This window comes from Acomys russatus, chromosome 6 (genome assembly GCF_903995435.1).
Source record: "Acomys russatus chromosome 6, mAcoRus1.1, whole genome shotgun sequence".
NCBI classification, from domain to species: domain Eukaryota; kingdom Metazoa; phylum Chordata; class Mammalia; order Rodentia; family Muridae; genus Acomys; species Acomys russatus.
Genome location: NC_067142.1, coordinates 66,292,454 through 66,314,358, shown reverse-complemented (window position 1 = coordinate 66,314,358; position 21,905 = coordinate 66,292,454). Strand labels below are relative to the sequence as shown.

Sequence of the window (21,905 nt, the reverse complement as noted above, 5' to 3'; positions counted from 1 at the left end):
TGTTTATCCAGCCATCTTTCAGTTGGCAACTTGAGTTGCCTCTTTACTTTTTGCAAAGTTTTGGTGGATAGTGATGCTATGAACACAGGGCAAGTAATTACCTACCTGTTCTGAAAGGAGTGCGCCTTGGTCCCCTCACTCACGTGCTTTTTGGCAATTCCTATACCCATGGCAACTTCTGCTACCTCAGATACTTGATTCTCTAGCCGACTCCATCCCACCATGGCAAGGACTCTTCCTGGGCGCTGAGTGCGGTAGATGCACAATACATAGGAAGGGACAAGAGTTCTGTTGTCATCTCAGGAAAGGTGATTGGGATTGCATGGACTGCGGTGGCCCACTGTGTGGGGGCAATCAGATTTTGGTTTGGACATCCCACCCGGTTCTACCCCTACCCTCATCCTGATCCCCTCACTCTTCTATCTATTAGGCTGGGATGTTTTTCCAAAAGGGTATGAACACCAGGAACATTTGTTCCGAATTAAAGTTGGCTGCAGTTAAAGTGTTATCACATACACGAAGCTCAAGTTACAGAGGTTGCCTTTAGCCGGTAAGTGGCACAGGGAGGTCGCTCAGAGGGGTGGAAAATTCTGGGGCCCCCTCCAGCATGGTCGCAAGAAAAATGCTCCAGGGGGTGTGGAAAGGGGCCAGCTGGTGATGTCAAGGGATTTATAAAAAAGATTACAAGACCTTTTAAGGGAATGAGGCAGCTGCTAATGATGGAAAACTGCTAAGGCTGAATCGGAGCTCCTGCCTCGTTGGCTGGTTTTCCGGGGGTGCCTGTAACTGTGGAAAAACATACTGTGCCACCTACTTTGTGTAAAGTTCAAAAGATAGCACCAGAGTGTGCAGAGCAGAACCTGTTTCTGTGAAACCACTTGGGGCTCGTAGAACACATGAAGTGCGAAGTGGGGCCCTGGTGCTGTGAGTGGGAACACACCTGGTTGGACTGCACACCTGTATGGTCTTTTCTTGTTTGCTTTTAAGTTTTATTATGACTCACCATGCCAGGGATGGGATCCAGGCACTTACTTATGCCAGGCAACCACTCCACCACCAAACTGTGCCATTGGTGCCTTCTTGTTTCTTTCTAGCATTCGTGTGTGTGTGTGTGTGTGTGTGTGTGTGTGTGTGTGTGTGTGTGTGTGTGTGTTTTGAGGTGGTTTGGAGAATGCCTGTTTGCTTAGTTTTTGTGGTGGCCAGAATCAAATTCAGGGCTTTCTGCAGGCTAAGCAAATTCTGTATCATCCAGGTCCTTTACTGATCCATCTATTTAAAACTCTACTCTGTGTGTGTGTGTATGTGTTAGGTGGAGGAGGCATGTGGGTGGAGGTCAAAAGACAGCTTTATGGAGTTGGTTCTCTCCTTCTGCCTTTACATAGACTTTGGGGACCAAGCGCAGGCCATCAGGCTTGAGTATCCAGTCCTTTCTCCCGCTGAGTTATCTCAGTGGCCCTAGTTACCAATTAAAACAGCAGCAACAACAAAAATAGCTCCAAACGGCCTAAAAGCCTTCTATCTCCAAAGAGAAGTTTTAAATGAAATATTATGTCCTACATTACCACCGCACCCCCAACGGTTCCTATGGTCTTTTTACAACCCTTGTATCATCTTATCTTGAGAAATGTGGGTTTTATAAAGAGAAACCAAGATCCATTACAATTTCACAGAATAGACTCCGTGGAATAGACAAGCCCCAACTTTGTAAAGTTAGCAACTGGCTTTCCTTGTGTTTTAAATAGATGGCTAATGGAAATAGTTCCAGATTTAGGAACAGTGAAGTTTAGAGGGTTAAAAGTAGAGGCCTTGATATCAATTTTCAGTAGAGGAAATAAATGAGAAAAATTTTTGTCACAGTGCATGTGTTTTGCCTACGCACACATGCATGCATGAGAGAGAGAGAGAGAGAGAGAGAGAGAGAGAGAGAGAGAGAGAGAGAGAGAGAGAGAGAGGAGAGAGAGAGGAGAGAGAGGGAGGAGAGAGAGAGAGAGAGAGAGAGAGAGAGAGAGAGAGAGAGAGAGAGAGGAGAGAGAGAGGGTGTGTGTGTTAGGGGGTAAGGACAGGCATAGGGCATGCATCTCTAGACTCAGTCCAAGAGTTCAAGACTACTCTAGACAACTTAAAAAATACACCAGGGGCTGGAGAGATGGCTCAGAGGTTAAGAGCACTGACTGCTCTTCCAAAGGTCATGAGTTCAATTCCCAGCAACCACATGGTGGCTCACAACCATCTCTTCTGGACTGCAGGCAGAATGCTCTATACATAATAAATAAATAAATCTTAAAAAAAAAAAAAAGATTGTTTAAAAAAAATTAAAAAAAAATACACCAAACAAATGAGCACACCAATAGAACTCAATTTGTCACTCAATGAAAAAGACCAAAGCTAAAATGGAATAAAAGCAAAAGTAAGAGCTATTCGGAGGTGAGCAGTAGAGAGATACTTTGGGCTCAGAGATACTGAATTGAATTGATTGAAATGTTCTCTTCATCATATTTCATCTGTAGATACAAAAGACAAGTGCAAGAATTGTCTGGCCACTCTGTACCTTTATAGAACTGATAATCTACTCATTTCCTGTAGTGTCAAACCTTTTGTCAGCGGTGATGGTGGTGGGCTGTGGGAATTGAACCCAGAAGCTGGGGCATGTTTGTCAAATGTGTCCTTGGCTGCTTTTCAGGGAGAGGCTTCTAGTTGCTTCTTAAAATAAAAAGGCAAGGGCTGGAGAGATGGCTCAGAGGTTAAGAGCACTGTCCGCTGTTTCAGAGGTCCTGAGTTCAATTCCTAGCAACCACATGGTGGCTCACAACCATCTGTAACGTGATCTGATGCCCTCTTCTGGCCATCAGATGTACATGGAAGCAGAGCACTGTGTACATAATAATAAATAAATAAATGTTTAAAAAAAAAAAAAGGCAAGACCATTGGCTAGATAGGTTTTTTTATTTTTTCCCCTTCCCTCCCTCCTTCCCTTCCTTCCTTCTCTCTCCCTTTCCCTTTCTACCTTCTTCCTTCTCTCCCTCCTTTCTTTTTTCCTTCCTCTTCCTCTTCCCCTCCCCAAATTGTGTGTGTCTCTGTGTGTTTGTGTGTGTGTGCATGCATGTGTGCGCACGCGCGCATGTGCACATCAGGACCCTCAGTTCAGACACTCTGATGAAATAGAGTCATCAAGCCGAGTTCAGAAGCCCTCCCCTGGCTGTCTCCAGCAGCTGCCAGCTTCATCACCAGTTGCTCCCAGGAGAAACTCCTTCCTGGGAGCCTATCTTCCTACAGTCCTCTAAGGACATTTTGCAGACTAACTGTCTCTAAAGACCCCATCTCCAAGTCTGCTGCATTATCAAACTCCTTTCCTTCTTTCAAACTCAACTCAAGCCAGACCTGTTCTTTGAACCTTACTTGATCATGGATACCCAATGATTTTTCTCCCCCTTCATGCTGTACAGAAATGTTGCCTTTTGCTTTGATGCTTGGACTACACGCTACCTTCTGTACTTCAAAAGTCTTTCATCAAGGGTGCAACACAATCTTATGTTCGTTGTTACTGGTGAAAAAACCTTATAGCAGGAACACTTAATAAAAGGAATGTTACTTATTTGTTTTGTTGTTGTTTGTTTTTGATTTTTGGCTTTTCGAGAACAAGGTTTCTCAAAAAGGTAGCCTTGGTGTCCTGGACTCGTTTTGTAGACCAGGTTGGCCTCAAACTTTCTGCCTCTGCTTCTCTGAGTGCTGGGATTTCAGGCGTGGGCCACTGTGCCCGGCTGTGATGTTACTGTTATTTATCATGAACTAATGAATCAAAAGGATTTCTTGCCTGAAATACAGAGTAGAACCAATAAGCACGGTTATTAAGTTTAATGTGAAAATTAAACTTGTGAGTTAAAAAACAAGCACAAGATGCCTATACTATCTAATGGAATTCTAAACATGCTAAGAACTTAACTTTATTCTTCAGCTGAAAATTCGTAAGACTTTGTCTCTTTTCTCACCTCTCCTAAGTCCTTACCACTGTCAGGCAGCTGGCATCAAGCTCAGGGCCTTAGGAGTCCTCTTTCTGCAGCTCCTTAGTCTCTGGGACCACAGGTACACACCACAGGGCCCAGGGCCATAACCTTTGGTACGGAGCACATGTGTCATGACTTTCTGGTCCAGGAATGTGTGTGGGAAGGTAGCACAGGAAGAAGATGCTGCAGCCAGGCATATCCCTGTGCTTCCCATGCAGCGTGCCTTTACCCTCCTTACTTGACCTGGACCCACAGGCTGTGGGGGAAAGCTAGGTGTCTCAGAGGCATTCCCACCAGGAAGTGGACTTGACAGCATATTTGCTTTATAAAAACAGAATACACACATACTTTTGTAGAAAGAGATATACTTTAAAATTACTGGTGGTATGGTGCTGCAGGTAGAATACGTGGGCCCCCCAACACAATCTGTGGTATTTTTTAGGATACATTTCTTTTTCTTTCTTTCCTCTTTCTTTCTTTTTTTCTTTCTTTCTTTTTGAATCAAGGTCTCAACCAAGTAGCGCCGGCTGGCCTTGAACTTGTGCTAACCTTGCTGACTCAGTCTTTCCAGTGCTGAGGTTACAGGCATGAGTCATCATACCTGCCCATTTGTTTTACGCCTTTTGAGACAGGACCTTGCTATGTAGCCCAGGCGACTTTGCACTCTCAGTAATCTTCCTGCTCGGTTTGTGCTCCACCACACCCAAGAGGGTCATCTTTCTTACTGGGAGAGCATCTCACATAGCAAAGACTATCCTAGACCAAACTTGGATTAGCAAGGGTTAGTAAGACAGGATCTAACTATGTAGCTCTGGCTGACCTGGAGCTCACTATGTAGACCAGGTTAGCCTTGAACTAACAAAGATCTGCTCCCTTCTGCCTCCCAAGTGTTGAGATTAAAGGCATGTACCACCACACATATCTGAGTATGCTATTTTTTCTTTCCCAAAGGGAAATGACTTAGTATCTTTTAAAGTAAAGATGTTTTTGTGACTATATAATTTTTTTTAACAGTACGCATGTATGTATGTATACATGTATGCCTGGTCCCTTGAAGGTCAGAAGAGGTGTCATATCCCCCTGGACTGGAGTTCTAGGCAGTTCTGAGCTGCCGTATGTGTTCTCTGAGAGAGCAATGAGCACTCCTAACCACTGAGACATCTCTCCAGTCCCAATCATGGGAACATCTTTATTGCCATCCTCTAAGATGGGTTAATGGTCTCTAGAGTCCCCACAAACACTGTCAGATAAAAACGGTACTGTGGATGAGATGAGGGTACAACACTACAGAACTGTAACTCCACTCAGGAGGCTGAAGCAGGGGAGGTGCTTGTCCAGGAGTTCAAGGTAAACCAGAGCGATACAGTGAGACCCTGTTTCAAGAGGAAATGGTGCTACGAAAAGTAACTTGAGCCTTCTAAGGCTAAGTATTACCCACTGGTGGGAAATAATATGTTGTCAATGTATGATCTTTTATTTATATAATACTCTGTTTTGTTCTATCCATCTATGTGTGTATCATTTACTTTTTTGCTGCAATGATAAAATACCATGACAACAAGCAAGAAAAGAGTTTAATTTGGCTTATGGTGCTAGAGGGATAAGACTCCATTATGGCAGAGCCATGGGAGCAAGCTTCAGGCGCAAGGGACTGAAACGGCACATCCTTAGCCACTACTCAAAGCAGAGAGAGTGAGCCAGAAGCGGGGCGAGGCTGTGAATCTCAGAGCCCACCACCGCGGTGACTACTTGTTCCAGCAACCTCCACCTTCTAAAGATGTGCACACAGCAACAGCAAACGGGGACCAAGGGCTCAAATGTGTGAGCCTCTGGAGAACACTTCTCATGCACACTTAGTCCGGGATGGACTAGAACTCACGGCAATCCTTCTGCCTTAATATTTCAAGTGCTGGGACTGCAGGCTTAAGCCATCATCACACCTAGCTGCTGATAAGAACATTTTAGGCTTTTGTTATGCTTGATAAATTCTAAATCTAAATCTTTTTGTTGTTGTTGTTGTTAAACAAGCAAACAAACAAAAACCAAACCTGGCTAGAATTTGCAGGGGCTTCTTATGGGGTGTTTTCTCTGGGCTTGACTGACCCCTGATCATCACAAAGCAGCGCAGCTGTGGGGACCTACAGGGGCTGTGGCAGCGGTCATGGGGACAGAACAGAACTGAACCGCAGAGCAATAAGGGTGTTGACATTTCTTTTTTTTTTTTTTTAATTTATTCTTGTTACATCTCAATGGTTATCCCATCCCTTGTATTCTCCCATTCTTCCCTCCCTCCCATTTTCCCATTATTCCCCTCCCCTATGACTGTTCCTGAGGGGAATTACCTCCCCCTGTATATGCTCATAGGGTATCAAGTCTCTTCTTGGTAACCTGCTGTCCTTCCTCTGAGTGCCACCAGGTCTCCTCCTCCTGGGGACATGGTCAAATGTGAAGCACCAGAGTATGTGACATTTCTTCTTGGAGAAAGGAGGTGAAAGGCACAAGACCTCCCTAGAATCCCTTTTGTTTTTGGTCTTTGGTTTTTTTGTTTGTTTGTTTGTTTTCTGGATAGGGTTTCTCCCTGTAGCCCTAGACTGGCTTTGTAGACCAGGCTGTTGCTGAGCTCACTGAGATCTGCCTGGCTCCAGTGCTGGGATTACAGGTATGTGCCAACCTCTCCCGATGTTATAACTACCTCTGTCTTCTGCTCCAGTGCATAGAACCTAGAAATGCTAAAACATCTTATGGGGTAGGAAATTGAGGTAGGTTCCAATAAACTGAGCCCGAGGAATCTTTCTTTTATCTGTGAGCTTCTCCCTGTTTTTGGTGAACAGACCTGTCTTTTACATCTCCCCAGGAGAGTCATGAGAAGCAATGAAGCTGTCCACCCGTATGCCCAGTGCATGCTTTGACATAGATCTTTTGTCCTGTGGCTATGAGTTCTTGTCACCTCTTCCATGGCAGAACATGCCTTTCGGGGCACGGTGAGGGGTGTGACTTCGGTCCACATTCCTTGGTCATTTTCACTCCTATTTAGCTCAGAGTAAGCTATGTTCTGATTTCAGGATGCAGCCTGAGTGGTTCCAAACAACGGCTGCCTCACAGTGGACAGCATGGGCACTGGCAGTTGCTCGTCTATTAAGACTTGATCCCAGCTTGATGCGGGAAGTCTAGAGAGTTACTGGCCTTCAGCCTGGGTTGGAATCCCGAGGAAGTCCGTTCTAATTTTGATGCAAGAGTTCTGCAGCAACAGGATAGATGAATTTGGCCAGCAAGAGTGTAAGCAAAGCTGGGCTGTGGTAGCTAGCACGGCACTCAGGAGGCAGAGGCAGGTGGATCTCTGAGTTTGAGGCCAGCCTGGTCCACAGAGTGACTTCCAGGACAGCTACACAGAGAAGCCTCGTCTCAAAAAGCAAAGCGACAACAACCCCCCCCCCCCAAAAGAGTGAAAGAAAGCAGGCAAAAACTTCCCTTTTCTGTATTCTTTTATCTGGGCTGCCACTGGAAGGTACAGCCCAGGCTTTAGGTGAATCTTCTTGCTTCAGATACTATGATGAAGAGGGCCCCTCATAAAATAATAGTGCCTCAAAGCTTGGGGCTTGGTTGAATTCTTGTGTGGTCAGTAGACAGCCAAGATCAGCCATCATAGTGTGTCTGGGCAGGATTTAGCAAGCTAACACATTTTTTTCCCATTTTTGTTGGCTATGTTCATGCAAGGATTCCAGGGCCTTACTGCTTGTCCATCAGTGCAAACGATTTCTTTCTCTCAGCCTCGGTTTTCCTCTCCTGTCAAAGGATGGCAAGAACAGTGCATAGCTCATGTGGTTTCAAGTAAGACTCCATTAGTAAGTCAAAGTAGGGCTTGTCTATTTATTTTTTCAGTACTGGGGAGTGAAGCTAAGCTGTATCTCCACAAGGTTGAAAAAGAGAGCAAATTTGTGTTTTGAATTCTAAATGTTATAAAAAATTTAGATTTGCTGTAAATCTCAACTCGTTTATTATTGTGTGATGGTAAGATTACTGAAGATTACTGAGCTGCTACGCAGGTGTTCTGCCACTAAACTATAACCACAGCTTCTTTCAATTTTTTTGTTTGTTTTAATTTTTTAAGGCAGGGTCTTACTCAATATGTAGCCTTGGTTGGCTTGGAACTTACTTTGCAGAGCAGACTGGCCTTGAACTCCTGGAGATTCACTTGCCTCTGCCTCTTGAGTCCTGGGATTAAAGTTATGTGCCACCACACCCAGCCTGATTTTGATTTTAAAAAATTTCATTTTTAATGCGTTGAGGTACTTGACCTACATGCGTGTCTGAGAATCACTTTCATGCCTGATGCCCGGCAAGGTCAGAAAACAGCATCAGATCCCCTGGAACTAGAGTTCCAGACAGTTGTGAGCCACCATGTGGGTGTGGGTAAGGGAACACAGATCCTCAGGAACAGCAGCAAGTCCTCTTAACTACTGCAATCTCTACGGTCCCCAATTTGACTTTTTGTTTTTATTTATTTTTTTGAGCCAGCATCTTGCAACATAGCCCAGACTGGCCTTGACCTCTTGACCTTCCTGCCTCAGCTTCCTAGCCTCTTGTGTACTAGAATTACTGGCATTTGCTACACATAGACTCTACAATTAATTTTTAAACAAAGTTAAGGGGCTGGAGCAACGGTTCAAAGGTTCAAAGCACTGGTTGTTCTTTCAGAGGACCAAGGTTTGGTTCCCAGCACCCACATGGCAGTTTACAACTGTCTGTAACTTCAGCCCCAGGGCAACAAGAGTAGGTAAGCATGGTGCCTACCCATACACACAGGCAAAACACTCATATACTTAAAATAAACATAAGTAAATCTTAAAAAAAATAACTAAACAAAGTTAACACAGGAAGTATTTTTATAAATAAGCAATTTCTATGTAAATGAAATATAATTCAAATTAAGTTTTCATATGTAATGATTAAGATACAGAAGAGCTGGGGGTGGGTGTAACTCATGGGTACAACACTTGCCTAATGTGTACAAAGCCTTGGATTCAGTTCCCTCACACTAAAAAGAAATACATTTTTTTTTCATGCAAATACATAGATAATACCAACACGAAGGAGCTCTGTGTGGTCAGGCACACTTGCAACCCCAGCACTTGGTGAGGCCTGAGGCAGCAGAATCAAGAGTTCCAGTCCAGTCTAGGTAACATAGTAAGAGTTTGCTTCAAAAACTGAAGCAGGATGGGCCTGGTGGTGTAGGTCTGAAGCTGAAGCAATTTTGGAGCCAAAGGAGGGGTATTGAACACTTAAGTGCAATCTGGGCTATTGAGTGAGGGCCCAACTCAACTTGGAAATTCTGAAATAATATTCAGTTGTATTTTTTAAAAAAAGATTGATATCACTTTAAAAATATTAAAAAAGGAAATCACTGTGGATATCCATTGTTTTCTGAAAGAAGGCTGTTTGCATGCCTGTCTGGTGCTGATGTGATAGAAGGCAGAGGCCAAAGCCGAACAGGCTCTGATTTTTGGAACAGTCCATCTCTCTGAAACAGAAGGAATACAGGCTAGCAACAATACACACAGAAAGCAGTCATAAACCTTGAGTTTCACATGTGTCTTATTTGCAAACGAAAGCATTGCAGAGCCAGTGTCCACCTTTTGAAATAGGGTTCACTCGGATGGGATTCTGGCTCCACTCCTTTGTACTGTGACCTTGGCAAGTTGTGAAAAATCTCTCCGTACTTCAGCGTTTTTATGCAGTCTGCTAGGGCTGACGTATATATCATATGAGGCCAAGTTAAGATGACAAGAACAGTGTGAGACACACCAGGAAACTAACGCATATTAGCCTTATCATTATCCAGCCTCATAAATAATTATTGGGTGTCTTCTATGTAGGACTCTCCATGCTAGACCCTGACAGATCTTTCAGGCCTCCTGCCCTTTTGTGTCATGTCTAGTCAGAAGATGTTACAGTCTTAGTTAGGAAATTATGGCAAATTCATCTGTCCAGTGAGGTTAGGGTTAATCTAGAGGAAAAGGCCTCTGAGAGCCAGGGAACATTCTTAATTTGGGATAGACTATGAGATGTAAATAAAAGTTCTTTAGCGGCTTGCCTTTAAATTGCTGAGTTACTGTTCCAGGTTTTAAAAGGCGCATTTCTGATGCATATTAAAACCACAGTGACATTCAAAGAGTCAAACATGCCTGATTAGAGCTTTGGGTCTTGTATTTATAAAAAGGTTACTGGTGCATTTCCTCCGTGCAAATTATTTTTGGCTCTTACTAATATTTACGGATATAATAAAGTCTGTGCAGCATAATGTATGTGATTAATTTGCTCTAGTCACTGGCTAGCTTTTATTTAGGGAGATATCCCAGAAAGATGCTGTCTCTTCATGGGAATTCCTGTAGACAGGGAACAGCAGTGTATAGCAAAGGGCAGCTGCACTTTCACCCGAGGAGACAAGATAAGAAATATCAGCAGTGCAATAATGTGTTTGCTTGCATACATTTATCACGGAGATGACACGGATTGGTTTCTTTGGGGGTGTTTCATGGAGATGTCAAAGGTAGCCTATGCAACAAACAACAGTTTGGGCGGATGTGTTCACAAAGCATTAAAGGCGGGGCTATTCTGGGCCTCCTGACGCAGGCCTGTAATGCCTGCCACTGAAGACAATGGATGAGGCAGGAGGATCTTAGGCTCAAGGAAAGCTTGGGCCATTTAGTGAGAGACCCTATTTTCAAGCAAAAGAGAGGGGGCTCAATGGTAGATTTACTCCTCACTACTGGGAGAAATAAACCCAAACCTAGACCAAGACAAAACCAAACCAAACAGATGCGCTCGTCACTTCTCTTGTTGCTGTGATCACGTACCTGACAAAACACGAATTAAGAAAGGAAGGAAGGATTTGTTTTGCTTCCCTATTCCAGCATAGTCTGTCATGGTGGAAAACACAAAGTGGCGCAGGCGTGAGGCAGCCGGTCTCATTGCAGTTGCAGCCGGGGAGCAGAGAGAGATGACCGCTGGCCCACAGCTCACTTTCTCCTTTTCACTCTGTTCTGGACCTCAGCCCATGGATTGGTGCCCTCACCCTTAGGACGGGTCCTCCCATCTCAGTTACCCAGCATAGAGCCTTCTTCACAGATAGGATCAGAGGGCCTGTCTCCTAGGAGATTCTGGATCTCGTTATGCTGATGATATTAGCAACCGCAACAGATCGGTACAACAAAAGTTGATCATTTTTGGCTCAGGGATCTCAGCTTTGACACTAGCTGGGCTGGTTATTGCTGGGGACTCTGGAGCTCTATGAAGGGGTAAAATTGTAGCTACTATGTCTCTGAATGTTGTATGACAAACTTTTCCTGGGGAGACAGTGCAAACATCTATTCACCCCATAGGAAACTCACTACAGACCAAAATATGTATACCACCAAAGTCTAACTTGGTTGAAGCAATGACTTTTATGGGGTTGCTATGGGTGAGAGGTTACTTAGAGGAACAGAAATGACTCAAAGGCAGCTGCATCCCCAGGGCCTACCACCAGAAGGGTGATTGATGGCCGGGAACCTGGAGCACAGTGCGAAGCCCACGAGCAGCTCAACAGGTTGCCGAGTGTCCTTTCCAAACGACCCTGATCATTTGCCCGCCACCTTGCAGGCCAATGGGCTGGTTTCTGTTTCTTCTGTGCAGCTGGTCCAGTTTCACAGCCTTCTTAGCTGTTTAGCTCTACCTTATCAGAGACTCTCTGATTTTATTGGTTACTTTGACAGGGAGGGGCCTAGTGGATCTGGCCAGTTTCAGGAACTTCCTGAAACTACATTGAGCTGTTTACCTTCCTGTTTCGGGAGCTTTGCTCCAGGGTGGAATGTTTCAATCTCAGAGGAAACTATACACACACACACACAAACTCTCATCTGTGAAGTTTTGATGATACACAGTGATGTTTGGTCTCTAAATCCTCCTATAGCTATGGCTGCTTCATATCTTCGTTTTAAGAAACCACAGAATTTTGGAAACTTAAAAAAAAATTAATAGCCAGTTTTAGATGTTTAATTAAGGACATAAGACCTTTCTGAAATTTCTTGTCTCTAGTGCTCTATTTTCAGCCTTCTCCAGTTCCAGGTAGCTGACAACTTTTAAATATTTAAATTCTTCCCAAAGACACCATGTTGTGCACCCAAATGCAAGCCACAAACCCGAAGGGACAAAAAGCACTGGACCCCGCTATTTGGATTTCGCGGGAATCTTAATTAAAGCGGCCCAGACCGTGGGTATTTGGGAACAGATCTTGGGTCTTTTTGAGAAAACAAAACCCAACAAACACCCATCCTCTCTCGCTCTCAAACAAAACAAACAAGCAAATGTAAGGTGATGCTATTTCGCTGCTACCAGCTGAGCGGATTGTGCCTGGGTCGCCACGGTCCTGCCTTCTGGCCAGGGCGAAGTTCCCGCGTCCAGGCTAGGCGCTGCGGGGACTTTCACCTGCTGGGCGCGCGCGGGGCGCGGGGCGCGGGGCGGACCCGGCGGCGGCGGGCGGGGCTCTGGCGCGCGGGAGGAGTCGGCCCGGTCCCGCCCCGCAGGAGGAGCCGCGGGCTGGCAGGCGATCCGGCGTCTCCGTGACAGGCACCCCGCTCCGCCGCCACTGCCGCCGCCGCCTTTCTTCCTCGTCCCGGGCCGTGCGCGCCGAGCTCGGGATCGGGCTCCCGGTCTAGCTCCGCTTCGGGCCGTGCGCCTTTCGCTCGGCGTCCCGGTCTGGGACTCCGCGTCTCCTGCTCCCTCCTGCCCGGCCGCCTTGCCCGCCTCCCGGTAGCCAGAGCGCGGCCACCGAGCTGCTCGCGCCAGCCGCATCCGCGCCGCCCCTGCCGCTCGGCCCTCCGCTCTGCTCCGGGTTCCCCCCACCCCCCGCCATCGCCTGGCACCCAGGCTGCCCACCGCACCACCCGGGTCCTCGCTGCCGCCTCGCTCGGCCACACGGTTGCTTCCCCGGGGTCTCTCCAGCTCTTTCTCGCCGCCGCCACCGCCGCCTCTGGAGCAGCGGGTCCACCGCGGGTCACCATGCCCAGCAAAACCAAGTATAACCTTGTGGACGATGGGCACGACCTGCGGATCCCTTTGCACAACGAGGACGCCTTCCAGCACGGCATCTCCTTTGAGGCCAAGGTGAGGGGCCACGGGGAGGGCAGTACTCGGAGGGGGCAGGTCTGGGTGGATGGGATGGCAGCGGTCCTGGACTCAGAGCTGGTGAGTTAGGCCTTTCTCAGCTGCTGCCCAGCTAAAAAGAGCACCTGCAAAGTTTGAGGTGTACTGCCTCACCCTCTTCTCCCACCTGCAGACACCCCATCCTTGCCCGCCAAGGCTGGATTGAGTTACTTCCCGGAGAAGCCTGTGCAGAGCAGCTTGCATGCCTGGTTCTTTAGAAAGCTTTAAGGAAGCGCTGGTGTTATTTACCTGCTGGGCTCCCATGAGAGTGGTGCTTTCTGGGGAGGTCTTTTAAAAGGAGAGTGCCTGTTTCCTGACCGGTTAAAATATATGTTAAAAAAAAAAAATCCAAGTAGCTGAGTTAAAGTTACTTCCCGAACGGCTGCTTTTTGCAGTACTCTTTTGCATGTGCCCGTCATTGGTATAGTGTGGTAGGGTGAAACCAGCTTTCTAGTTTTGTGGTGCCCTGTTAAATCTCAGCAGTTGCTGATGAAGAATTTAGCCCAGACGACTGGAATTTGCAGGGCCAAGGCCCAAGCCACGCTTGGGGGGAGGGGTGGAGTGGGAACCTGCGTGCTGGACCTAGTGGTTGTGTGTAAGATGGGCGACCCTGTGAGGGTGAGGCACCTCTGGGCCAGGAGTTCTGGCTGCTGAGACCTGCAGTGGATTTTCCCACTGCTGTTTTCCTGAACAAGTGCTCTTGCTTGGTGCCCTGCCTTACCCCCCTAACCTATAACCTAAAGAAGGACACAGGGAACCAGCATGCTTGTCGCTTGTCACCGAGTGAAATTTCAGGGAGCTCTGTATAGAATGGGTTTGGGTGGTTTTGAGAACGGGACTTTTGACGAGGAGGCAAACTTGCTTCGTTCTCTCTTCTTCGGTGACCACAGGTTAGGGTATTGTGCAAGGACTACCATCAGGTGTCTATTTCCTTGAATTTGCAAAAACATCTTTGAAGTGTCAGATGCCCAAAGGCCACACTTGTCCTTAGATTTCCTCCCCTCTTCTCACGCAGATTAGGAATTGGCGAATCATACCTCCCCCCAAAACAACAAAACAAAACAAAAAACCCAAACAACAACAACAACAGCTTTTCTCACTGATGAAATTTGCTAGAACTAGAGTTGTCATCCCCTGTTGATGTCAAACTCTACCTTGGAAGGCAGAGCTCATTGCTGAGTATAGCTGGAACCAGAGGGGAGCTGTCAGCCAAGATCTTATCGCTGCCTCTTCTCTATCTCACAATAGATCTGGTTGGCCTAAGATACGGGATGTTTGGGCTCATGTATGTCTGGGCCTGTGGATTTGGTAAGCAGTTTTTAAAAAGCATAACTTTTTTTTTATGGTTATGGTTGAATTTTCTTGCATACCCATGCACTAAGAAATTGGCTTCTGTCTTGCTTGGTTAACCAGTGAGATAATAAAAATATTTTTATTATTTTTAATTATGTGTCTGCGCGTGGTTATGTATATGTGAATGAAGGTTCCTTGGAGTTCAGAGGCATTGGCTCTCCCTGGAGCTGGAGCTACAGGCACTTTAGAGCGGCTTGATTCAGGCTTTAGGAACTGAACTCTGGTCCTCTGCAAGAGCAGTGTGTGTGTGCGCTTAACCACCGAACTGTGTCTCCAGCCTTATCAGACACACACACACACACACACACACACACACACACACGCGTGCGCGCACTAAGGTAAAAAGAATAATCAGATTTAGAGGTTTTTTTGCTTTTAATTCTTTTCTCACTGGCCTCTGCAATTGGCCACAGCTAGGTGTCAAAATCTAATGTGTGTATATACAAATTGCAAAAAAAAAAGTCCAATTCTTAGTATAATCTGCAGTTGGAATGCTGAGGCAGGGGGATTGCTATGAGTCGGTGGCTTGCCTGGGCCACATAGTCCTATCAGAGAAAACCAACCACCCAACGAAATAATAGTTTTGGACAAAATAGTTCAATTCTTCTGTGCTCAGTTGCAGCTTGATATATTTAGGGAAATGTGCACCTTTAATGAGCAGTCACATGACCTAATGAAGGTGATTGCTGACCTCAAGAAACGCTGTGCTTGAGGCTTGCCTCCAACTTGCTGGATCCCACTCTTGTTTTTTTCCCCTAGTACTAAACATGTAATTTCTTTTCTGAGCAAATGTCTGGGGGCTGCGTGGTGTAGTTTCTATAGTAACTCTCGGGATTCACAGACAGTGGTGGTCAATAAGAGGAGGAGCCATGGCTGGTTGTAGGTTGTGTTTCTGATGCGGATCTGAAACACAGGAGGCCAGGGGTTCAGCAGCACCGAGGCAGAGAAGGAAGAGCTAGGGCAGGTGGGGCTTCTACAGGCAGAGGCTGACTTTATGCACCGGGTCCTGACTTCAGGCTCTTTGTAGTTGATGGTGGATTCTGGCATGCTCACATACCATGGCAGCCAAGACCTGTGCAGAGGAGGGGAAGCAGGTCTGCTCCCCCTCCACCCCTCACCCCAAACACCTTCATACCTAGCTTCTACCTCTCTATTGAGCAGTGTCTGTCCCTAGGAATGTGCCATCCTGGGGATTTCAGGGTTAAAACCACAGGGCACTTGCTCCTTGTTTTGGAAAAGCATAAACTGTAAAATGCAAATGCACTGTTAGGGACCTTGGAAAATGAGCCCAAGACTTCCTCTTCCAAGGGCTGGCAGTTTTTCAGAAGCAACACTGGATGGACTAAGTCTCTGGATGTGTACGCTTCTAGTTTTTTAGCGTCCCAAAGAGACAAGTTAGGTAGGAAGGTGTGTCCCTGGCTGAACTTCTGTGTACTTAAGAAACACACATACCTTCCGGAATCTCAGTTGGGAGAGTGTTTGCCTAGCTTGCAGGAGGCCGTGCATTACGTCCTCAGCACCCCTGTTCCAGATGTGGTGATGTATGCCTGCACTCCCAGTACCCAGGAAGTGGAGGGAAGAAGATCTGGATACCTGAGGCCCTGGCTCCCTGCATGCACCCCATCCCACATGCATATAACGATGACTGCCCAACTGATGTTTTCACCTGCTAGGCTTCATTTAAGTCTTACCACCTTTTCTACCAGATATGTCTCCCATTATATCTGTTTACATGAACTAAGATATAGGCTTGGGGAGGCTGCTGCCTGCCAGGGTCCTCACAGCCGAGTTGACAGTGTTAGCATTTGAGACTCCTGCTTTTGACTTTACACCCTTATGTCCTCCTAGTGCTTACATATTTGGTAATTTTTTTCATGCCTTCCTTGCATGGTGCTGCTGATTACTTTGCATGGAACTTTCACAAAGAGTATTTTGCAAAAATAGGTACATTAGTGTTGTCTGTTTTTCAGGCGGGAAACTTGGAGAGGAGACTCACAGAGCTTGTAAGCAACAGATAATGAGAGATATTTTGTATCGGTCAGGCTTTGGTCACTGTGATCGAATCCCTGATTCATGCAACTTAAAAAAAAGGGGGAAGGTTTCTTTTATTTAGCTAATGGATTCAGAGGTGTCACGGTTCTAGTTGTTGGTTCTGGTGGCAGATGGGAACCCTAGCCCTCCAGGATGGCTCACGCACCTGACACGCAGCCAGCAGGAGACACAGCTGACATGCAGCCAGCAGGAGGACAGCACTCAGGTGTTCATGCACCTGACATGCAGCCAGCAGGAGGACAGCACTCAGGTGTTCACACAGCTGACATGCAGCCAGCAGGAGGTCAGCATTCAAGTGTTCACACACCTGACATGCAGGCAGCAGGAGGTCAGCACTCAGGTGTTCACACAGCTGACATGCAGCCAGCAGGAGGTCAGCACTCAGGTGTTCACACAGCTGACATGCAGGCAGCAGGAGGTCAGCACTCAGGTGTTCACACAGCTGACATGCAGGCAGCAGGAGGTCAGCACTCAGGTGTTCACACAGCGCACAGAAGCAAACGCTCCACTCAGTGGAGTGCTCTTCAACACCCATCAGGATGGAGGAAGTACTTGGCAGAAGTCACCCACCTCAGGGCGTAAAGCAGAGAAAGGTGGCGGTGAGGAGACTGGGGACCAGTACAACTTTCAAAGACATATCCTCATTATTTCCTTCCTCTGGCTAGCACCCAGTTCTTAAAGTTTCTACATCCCCTCCCCTAAAATAGCGCCACCAGCTGGGATGGAGATGTCAATACATGAACCTGTGGGGAACATTGCATATCCAAACCATAATGTATTTACTGAGCACCTGTGTGCCCTGCACTGCTGTAGCCACTGTCTCCTTTGATCTGGACCCTCCAGCCCTGCTCTGTGGCTGCCTTACCTACTCCTGAAATAGTTGTTCTGCCTGTATTCCTAGCAAACACTGTCTGGACTGTGGCTCCGGTTGTCAGAACTGAAAGGCACCTTAGCTATCTAGTGTGGAGTCACTTTATGGATGGAAATTGAGGTCCAGAGGGGAAGTCTTGACCCAGGGTACATAACTACATAATAACAGAACCACTGGATACTGTTATCCGTTGCTATCTAACACACAACCTTAAGACTTAGGCAGGGCAAAATACACAGGCTGGGCTGTTCTTCTGGTGCACGTGGTAAGCATTCTTTTTTTTTTTTTTTTTTTTTTTTTTTTTGTGACCAGACTGGAAAGTCCTAGAAGGTTCTACTTACATGGCTCCTGCTGTACTAGTCCTCATGGCTGGCTTATAGTCCTACATAGCACTTTTGTTTGGCTTTCCAGAGGGGATGTTTTAAGATAGAGGATACTGTTAAGGTTTGGCCTTCTGAGTTTTACAGCATCTTTCCTGCTGTGTTCTGTCAGTCATAACTGACTGTGTAGGGGAATAGAAATAGATTCCACTTCTTTTGATGTCTTTGAGTGTGTAAGTACACATGCATGTGTGTATACATGCATGTGGAGAGCATGGGTCCACCTAGAGTGTTATTCCTCAGGCGTTGTTCACCTTTTTAAGATTTGTTGTTAAGCGTGTGTTTGCCTGTTTGCCTGTGTGTGTGTCTGTGAACCATATACATGCAGTGCCAGGAGAGGCCAGAAGAGGGCACTGACTCCTCTGGCATTATAGACTTCTGCCATGTGGGTGCTGGGAACTGACTCTTGAGTTATCTGCAGGAGAACCTGTGGTCTCCAGCGCTCACCTCGAGTCTTTGAGTCAGCCAGCAGGCCAGGCTGACTAATAGACAAGCCCCAGCAATCCTTCTGTCCCTGCCTTCTCAGCTCTGCCTGGGATTACAAGCATGTGTCACCGTTCCTAGTTTTTTGATATGGGTCCCGGGCTCTGTATGCTTATGTGGCAAGCACGTTACCAGTTGAGCAATCCCCGCCCCCCCGCCCACCCCCGGTTTCCCAGGCCCTACTTCTTAGTGAGGGGGCGTCAAAGTGAAATTTGCAAAATAGCACTCGGGGTGAGAGATATTACCGATGCATAGAGTTTCATCACCCTTATAAAAGTAGCTAGGCCAAAGTGTCTTGGGGTTTGATGGACAAATCTATTTATACCTTAGTGTACATTTCACGATTTAATGGCATTTGGTCATGGTTCATTTGCCCAAAACATCTTTTAGTCCTTTTTAGTGGTCAAAATCATGCAGCCATGTGTAATGATGGCTGGTCACCTATATATAGGACCCTAATTAAACTCAACTTACTGTTTATTATTGCTTACTGAAAATGGTGCTGCGAAGAGCTGGAACACTCAGTGCCATTGCTGGCTATAATTACCCATCTCCTCCTCGCACTCGTCCCTGGATGCTGCCTGTAGCTTCTGGGGGACCTTTTAGCTATCCTTATCCTTGATGCCCAAGAACATAGCTTGCTTCTTTCTTTTCTGCCCTATTTTTTGGAAGAACTTCTTATCTGTACCCTCTCTCCTCCCTCCCTTCTTCCCTCCCTCTCTCCCTCCCTCCTTCCTTCCTTCTTTCTTTGGAGCGGTGCATTTGTGTGTGTGTGGAAACCAGGGGTTGATGCCCTCCCTGCCTGTGGGTATGTGCACGGGGAATACAGGTGCCTGCTGCAGAGGCTGGAGAAAGATGGTCCCCTGGAGCTAGAGTTAGAGGCAGTCATGAGGTGCCTGATATGATGGGTGCTTGGAACTGAACTTGGGTTCTCTGCAAGGGCAGTAGGTTCTCTTAACTATGGAGCCATCTCTCCAGCCCTCCACTTTGTGGTTTGAGACAGGGAGTCCTGCTGAATTTGGAGTTCACTGATTTGCACAGACTAGCTGGCCAGTGAGTTCCAGGGATCTGCCTGTGCCTGTCCCCAGAGCTAGGATCCCGACACGTGCTGCCATTCCTGATTTTTTAAACATGGACTTCGCTGATCTGGACTCAGGTCCTCATGCCTGCACAGCAAGCACTTTATTGACTGGGTCATCTTCCCAGCCCCGTTTCTTCTTTCTACTACTGAGATACGATTCATGCACCATATGATCCATGCACCAGTTTAAAATGTATAATTCAGTGATTTCTTTTTAATGTGTTCACCAACATATCCATTGCCACAGTCCGTTTTAGATCACTTGTATCGTCGGGAAGGGATCCCTGTCTCTAGCCCTAAGCTGTCACTATTCTATGTTCTGTTTCTAGATTTTTCCTATTCTGGACATTCCGCAAATTTAAACATATAATACAAATGTCTTTTGGGTCTGACCTCGTCTTGGTTTCTTTTCCTGTTGCTGTGATAAAACACTTTGACAAAAGCCACTTAAGGGAGAAAGGGCTTACTCTGGCTCATAGTTCAGGTGACAGTCTACTGTGGTGGGGAAGTCACAGTGGCAGGAGCTCGAAGGAACTGGTCACACTTGTGTTCAAAGGCCAGAAAGAGAAAGCAACGACTACATACCTCTCTGCTCCCTTTCTCTATCTTATCAGTTCTAGACCCAGGCCTACAGTGAGGGCCTTGGCCCCATTTTAGTCTCCATAAAGTCTTTGTCTGGGTCTGCATTCTTCTGCCCCCTGTGTCCCCCACAGTGACAAATGCAGTGTCTTGCATATATAAAACATGAGTGAGGAGGCTGGAGAGATGGCTCCGAGGTTAAGAGCACTGGTGCTCTTCCAGAGGTCCTGAGTTCAATTCCCAGCAACCACATGGTGGCTCACAACCATCTATAACATGATCTGATGCCCTCTTCTGGCCTGCAGGTGTACTTATAAGTAAATAAATCCTTATAAAACAAAAACAAACAGACAAACACAAACAGAAACCACGAGTTAATGAATACATGTAATTGCTTAGCTGTTCCCTGTGAGGACTGCCAGGGTCCTCCCTGGCCACCCCTCTGTGAGAGATGCTGTGTTGGCGCCTGTCTTCTCACTGTTCCTCGTGAACTTGAGGCACTCTTCTGTCATGGTGTCTCACCCCCAGTTTACACTGAGCTCCCGCCCCACCCCCCACCCCCCTGACTGAAATGAAGCCCCTATGATTGCTGGTGCAGTGGATTGGAGTTTCAATTAGAACATATGTTTAACTTCAGGGATAGGCAATTATCATTACTAATTATTCTTTAAGTATTATTTCCCTTGATGAATGGATTCCTATCCCGTTCACTGTTTATTTTCTTTACTTTGTTATTTTTATGTCATATAAATTTGGATGTCAGGAGTGTCGAGCTTAGATTTAAGAGCCCGTGCTGTGTTTGGCTTTCTACCCTAGCTCTGTCTCTTGCTTGCTATGTGACTTTGTATGAATTCCTCAACGTCTCTCATCTGGAAGGGAGGTTCCATGTGTCGTATGATAGTCCACATATCATAAGGTGGGTGGGAGGGGGAAGGGAACTGTCCCTGGAAATGCCTGGCACAGTAGTACAGGGTAGACTTCTGTTTTCATTAAATTAAATTCTGCAACTTGCAATCTGCTTCATTTGTTTGGCCTGTCCATGGTTGGAGCCACAGAATAGCCACACATAGTTGTCTTTCTCACTGTGAGGCTTGGTAAGTGATGTATTATCTTCAGTATACATGCCTGCTTTAAAAAACAAAAAACTAGCTAGCTGAAGAATTGCTCTTGATTCCTCAAGCTGCAAATCAGACAGCAAGACGGCTGTGTAGGCTTAAAATAGCTGTCAGCTTTCTTGGAAGGGGGTGGGGAAGGGTTAACTAGGTGCTGATGTAAGCCCCCAGCACATTTGTTCCAGCCTTTTAATCCCTGTTATGATTAAAAGTCACAGCATCTTAAGTATGGCGTGTTGTCTATCTTCACTTGCCTTTGAGTTTCTTGGGTAAATATTTCTTTAAGCAGGCCTAATCTAAGCAGAAGGAATCTTGCAGCATGGGATTAATTAATACCTTGCAATGCTTACATTTCCCTTTTCGGTTTTTATGCTCAGCACCATGTTTACTTTTAAACATCAGAGCAGCTGGCTTTAAAGTTGTTTAAAAAGGCGCGTCTAGCAAGTTCTGTGCCCATAGAAAGCTAAATCCCCACACACCTCTGCATGTAACCCAGTTGGTTTTTTATGGTAGGATTTGGGTGTCATCTGAGACCTATTGGCTATGCCCCACTTAGCTTTACTTTTTAAACTAATAAATGCTCTCTCTGTGTGTGGTGTGTGTGCCCATTTGCTTGCTCTTGAGCACATATATGCGTATACCATGTCTGGGCATCAGATTACAGCTTTTGGGAGTTGGTTCTTGCCTTCCACTTGGTAGCATACTCCAAGGTAGCTGGCCCATGAACTTCCAGGTGATTCTCCCTGCCTTTACCTCCCATCTCTCCGTAGGAGTGCTGGGGCTATAGAGATGTGTGCCACCAAGTCTGGGTTT

The 21,905-nt window shown here is 46.4% G+C and overlaps 1 protein-coding gene across 3 annotated transcripts in view; it reads left to right on the top strand.

The window, feature by feature from the left end:
• The first annotated feature begins 12,888 nt into the window (after positions 1 to 12,888).
• The window catches only part of Nos1ap (nitric oxide synthase 1 adaptor protein), a 288,416-nt gene continuing 279,399 nt past the window's right edge, over positions 12,889 to 21,905 (top strand). For all 3 annotated transcript variants that reach the window (XM_051147818.1, XM_051147817.1, XM_051147819.1), the window contains exon 1: positions 12,889 to 13,142. In XM_051147818.1, coding sequence (XP_051003775.1) covers positions 13,038 to 13,142 — 105 coding nt within the window. In that variant the 5' untranslated portion in view covers positions 12,889 to 13,037. The remainder of the gene's footprint in view (positions 13,143 to 21,905) is intronic.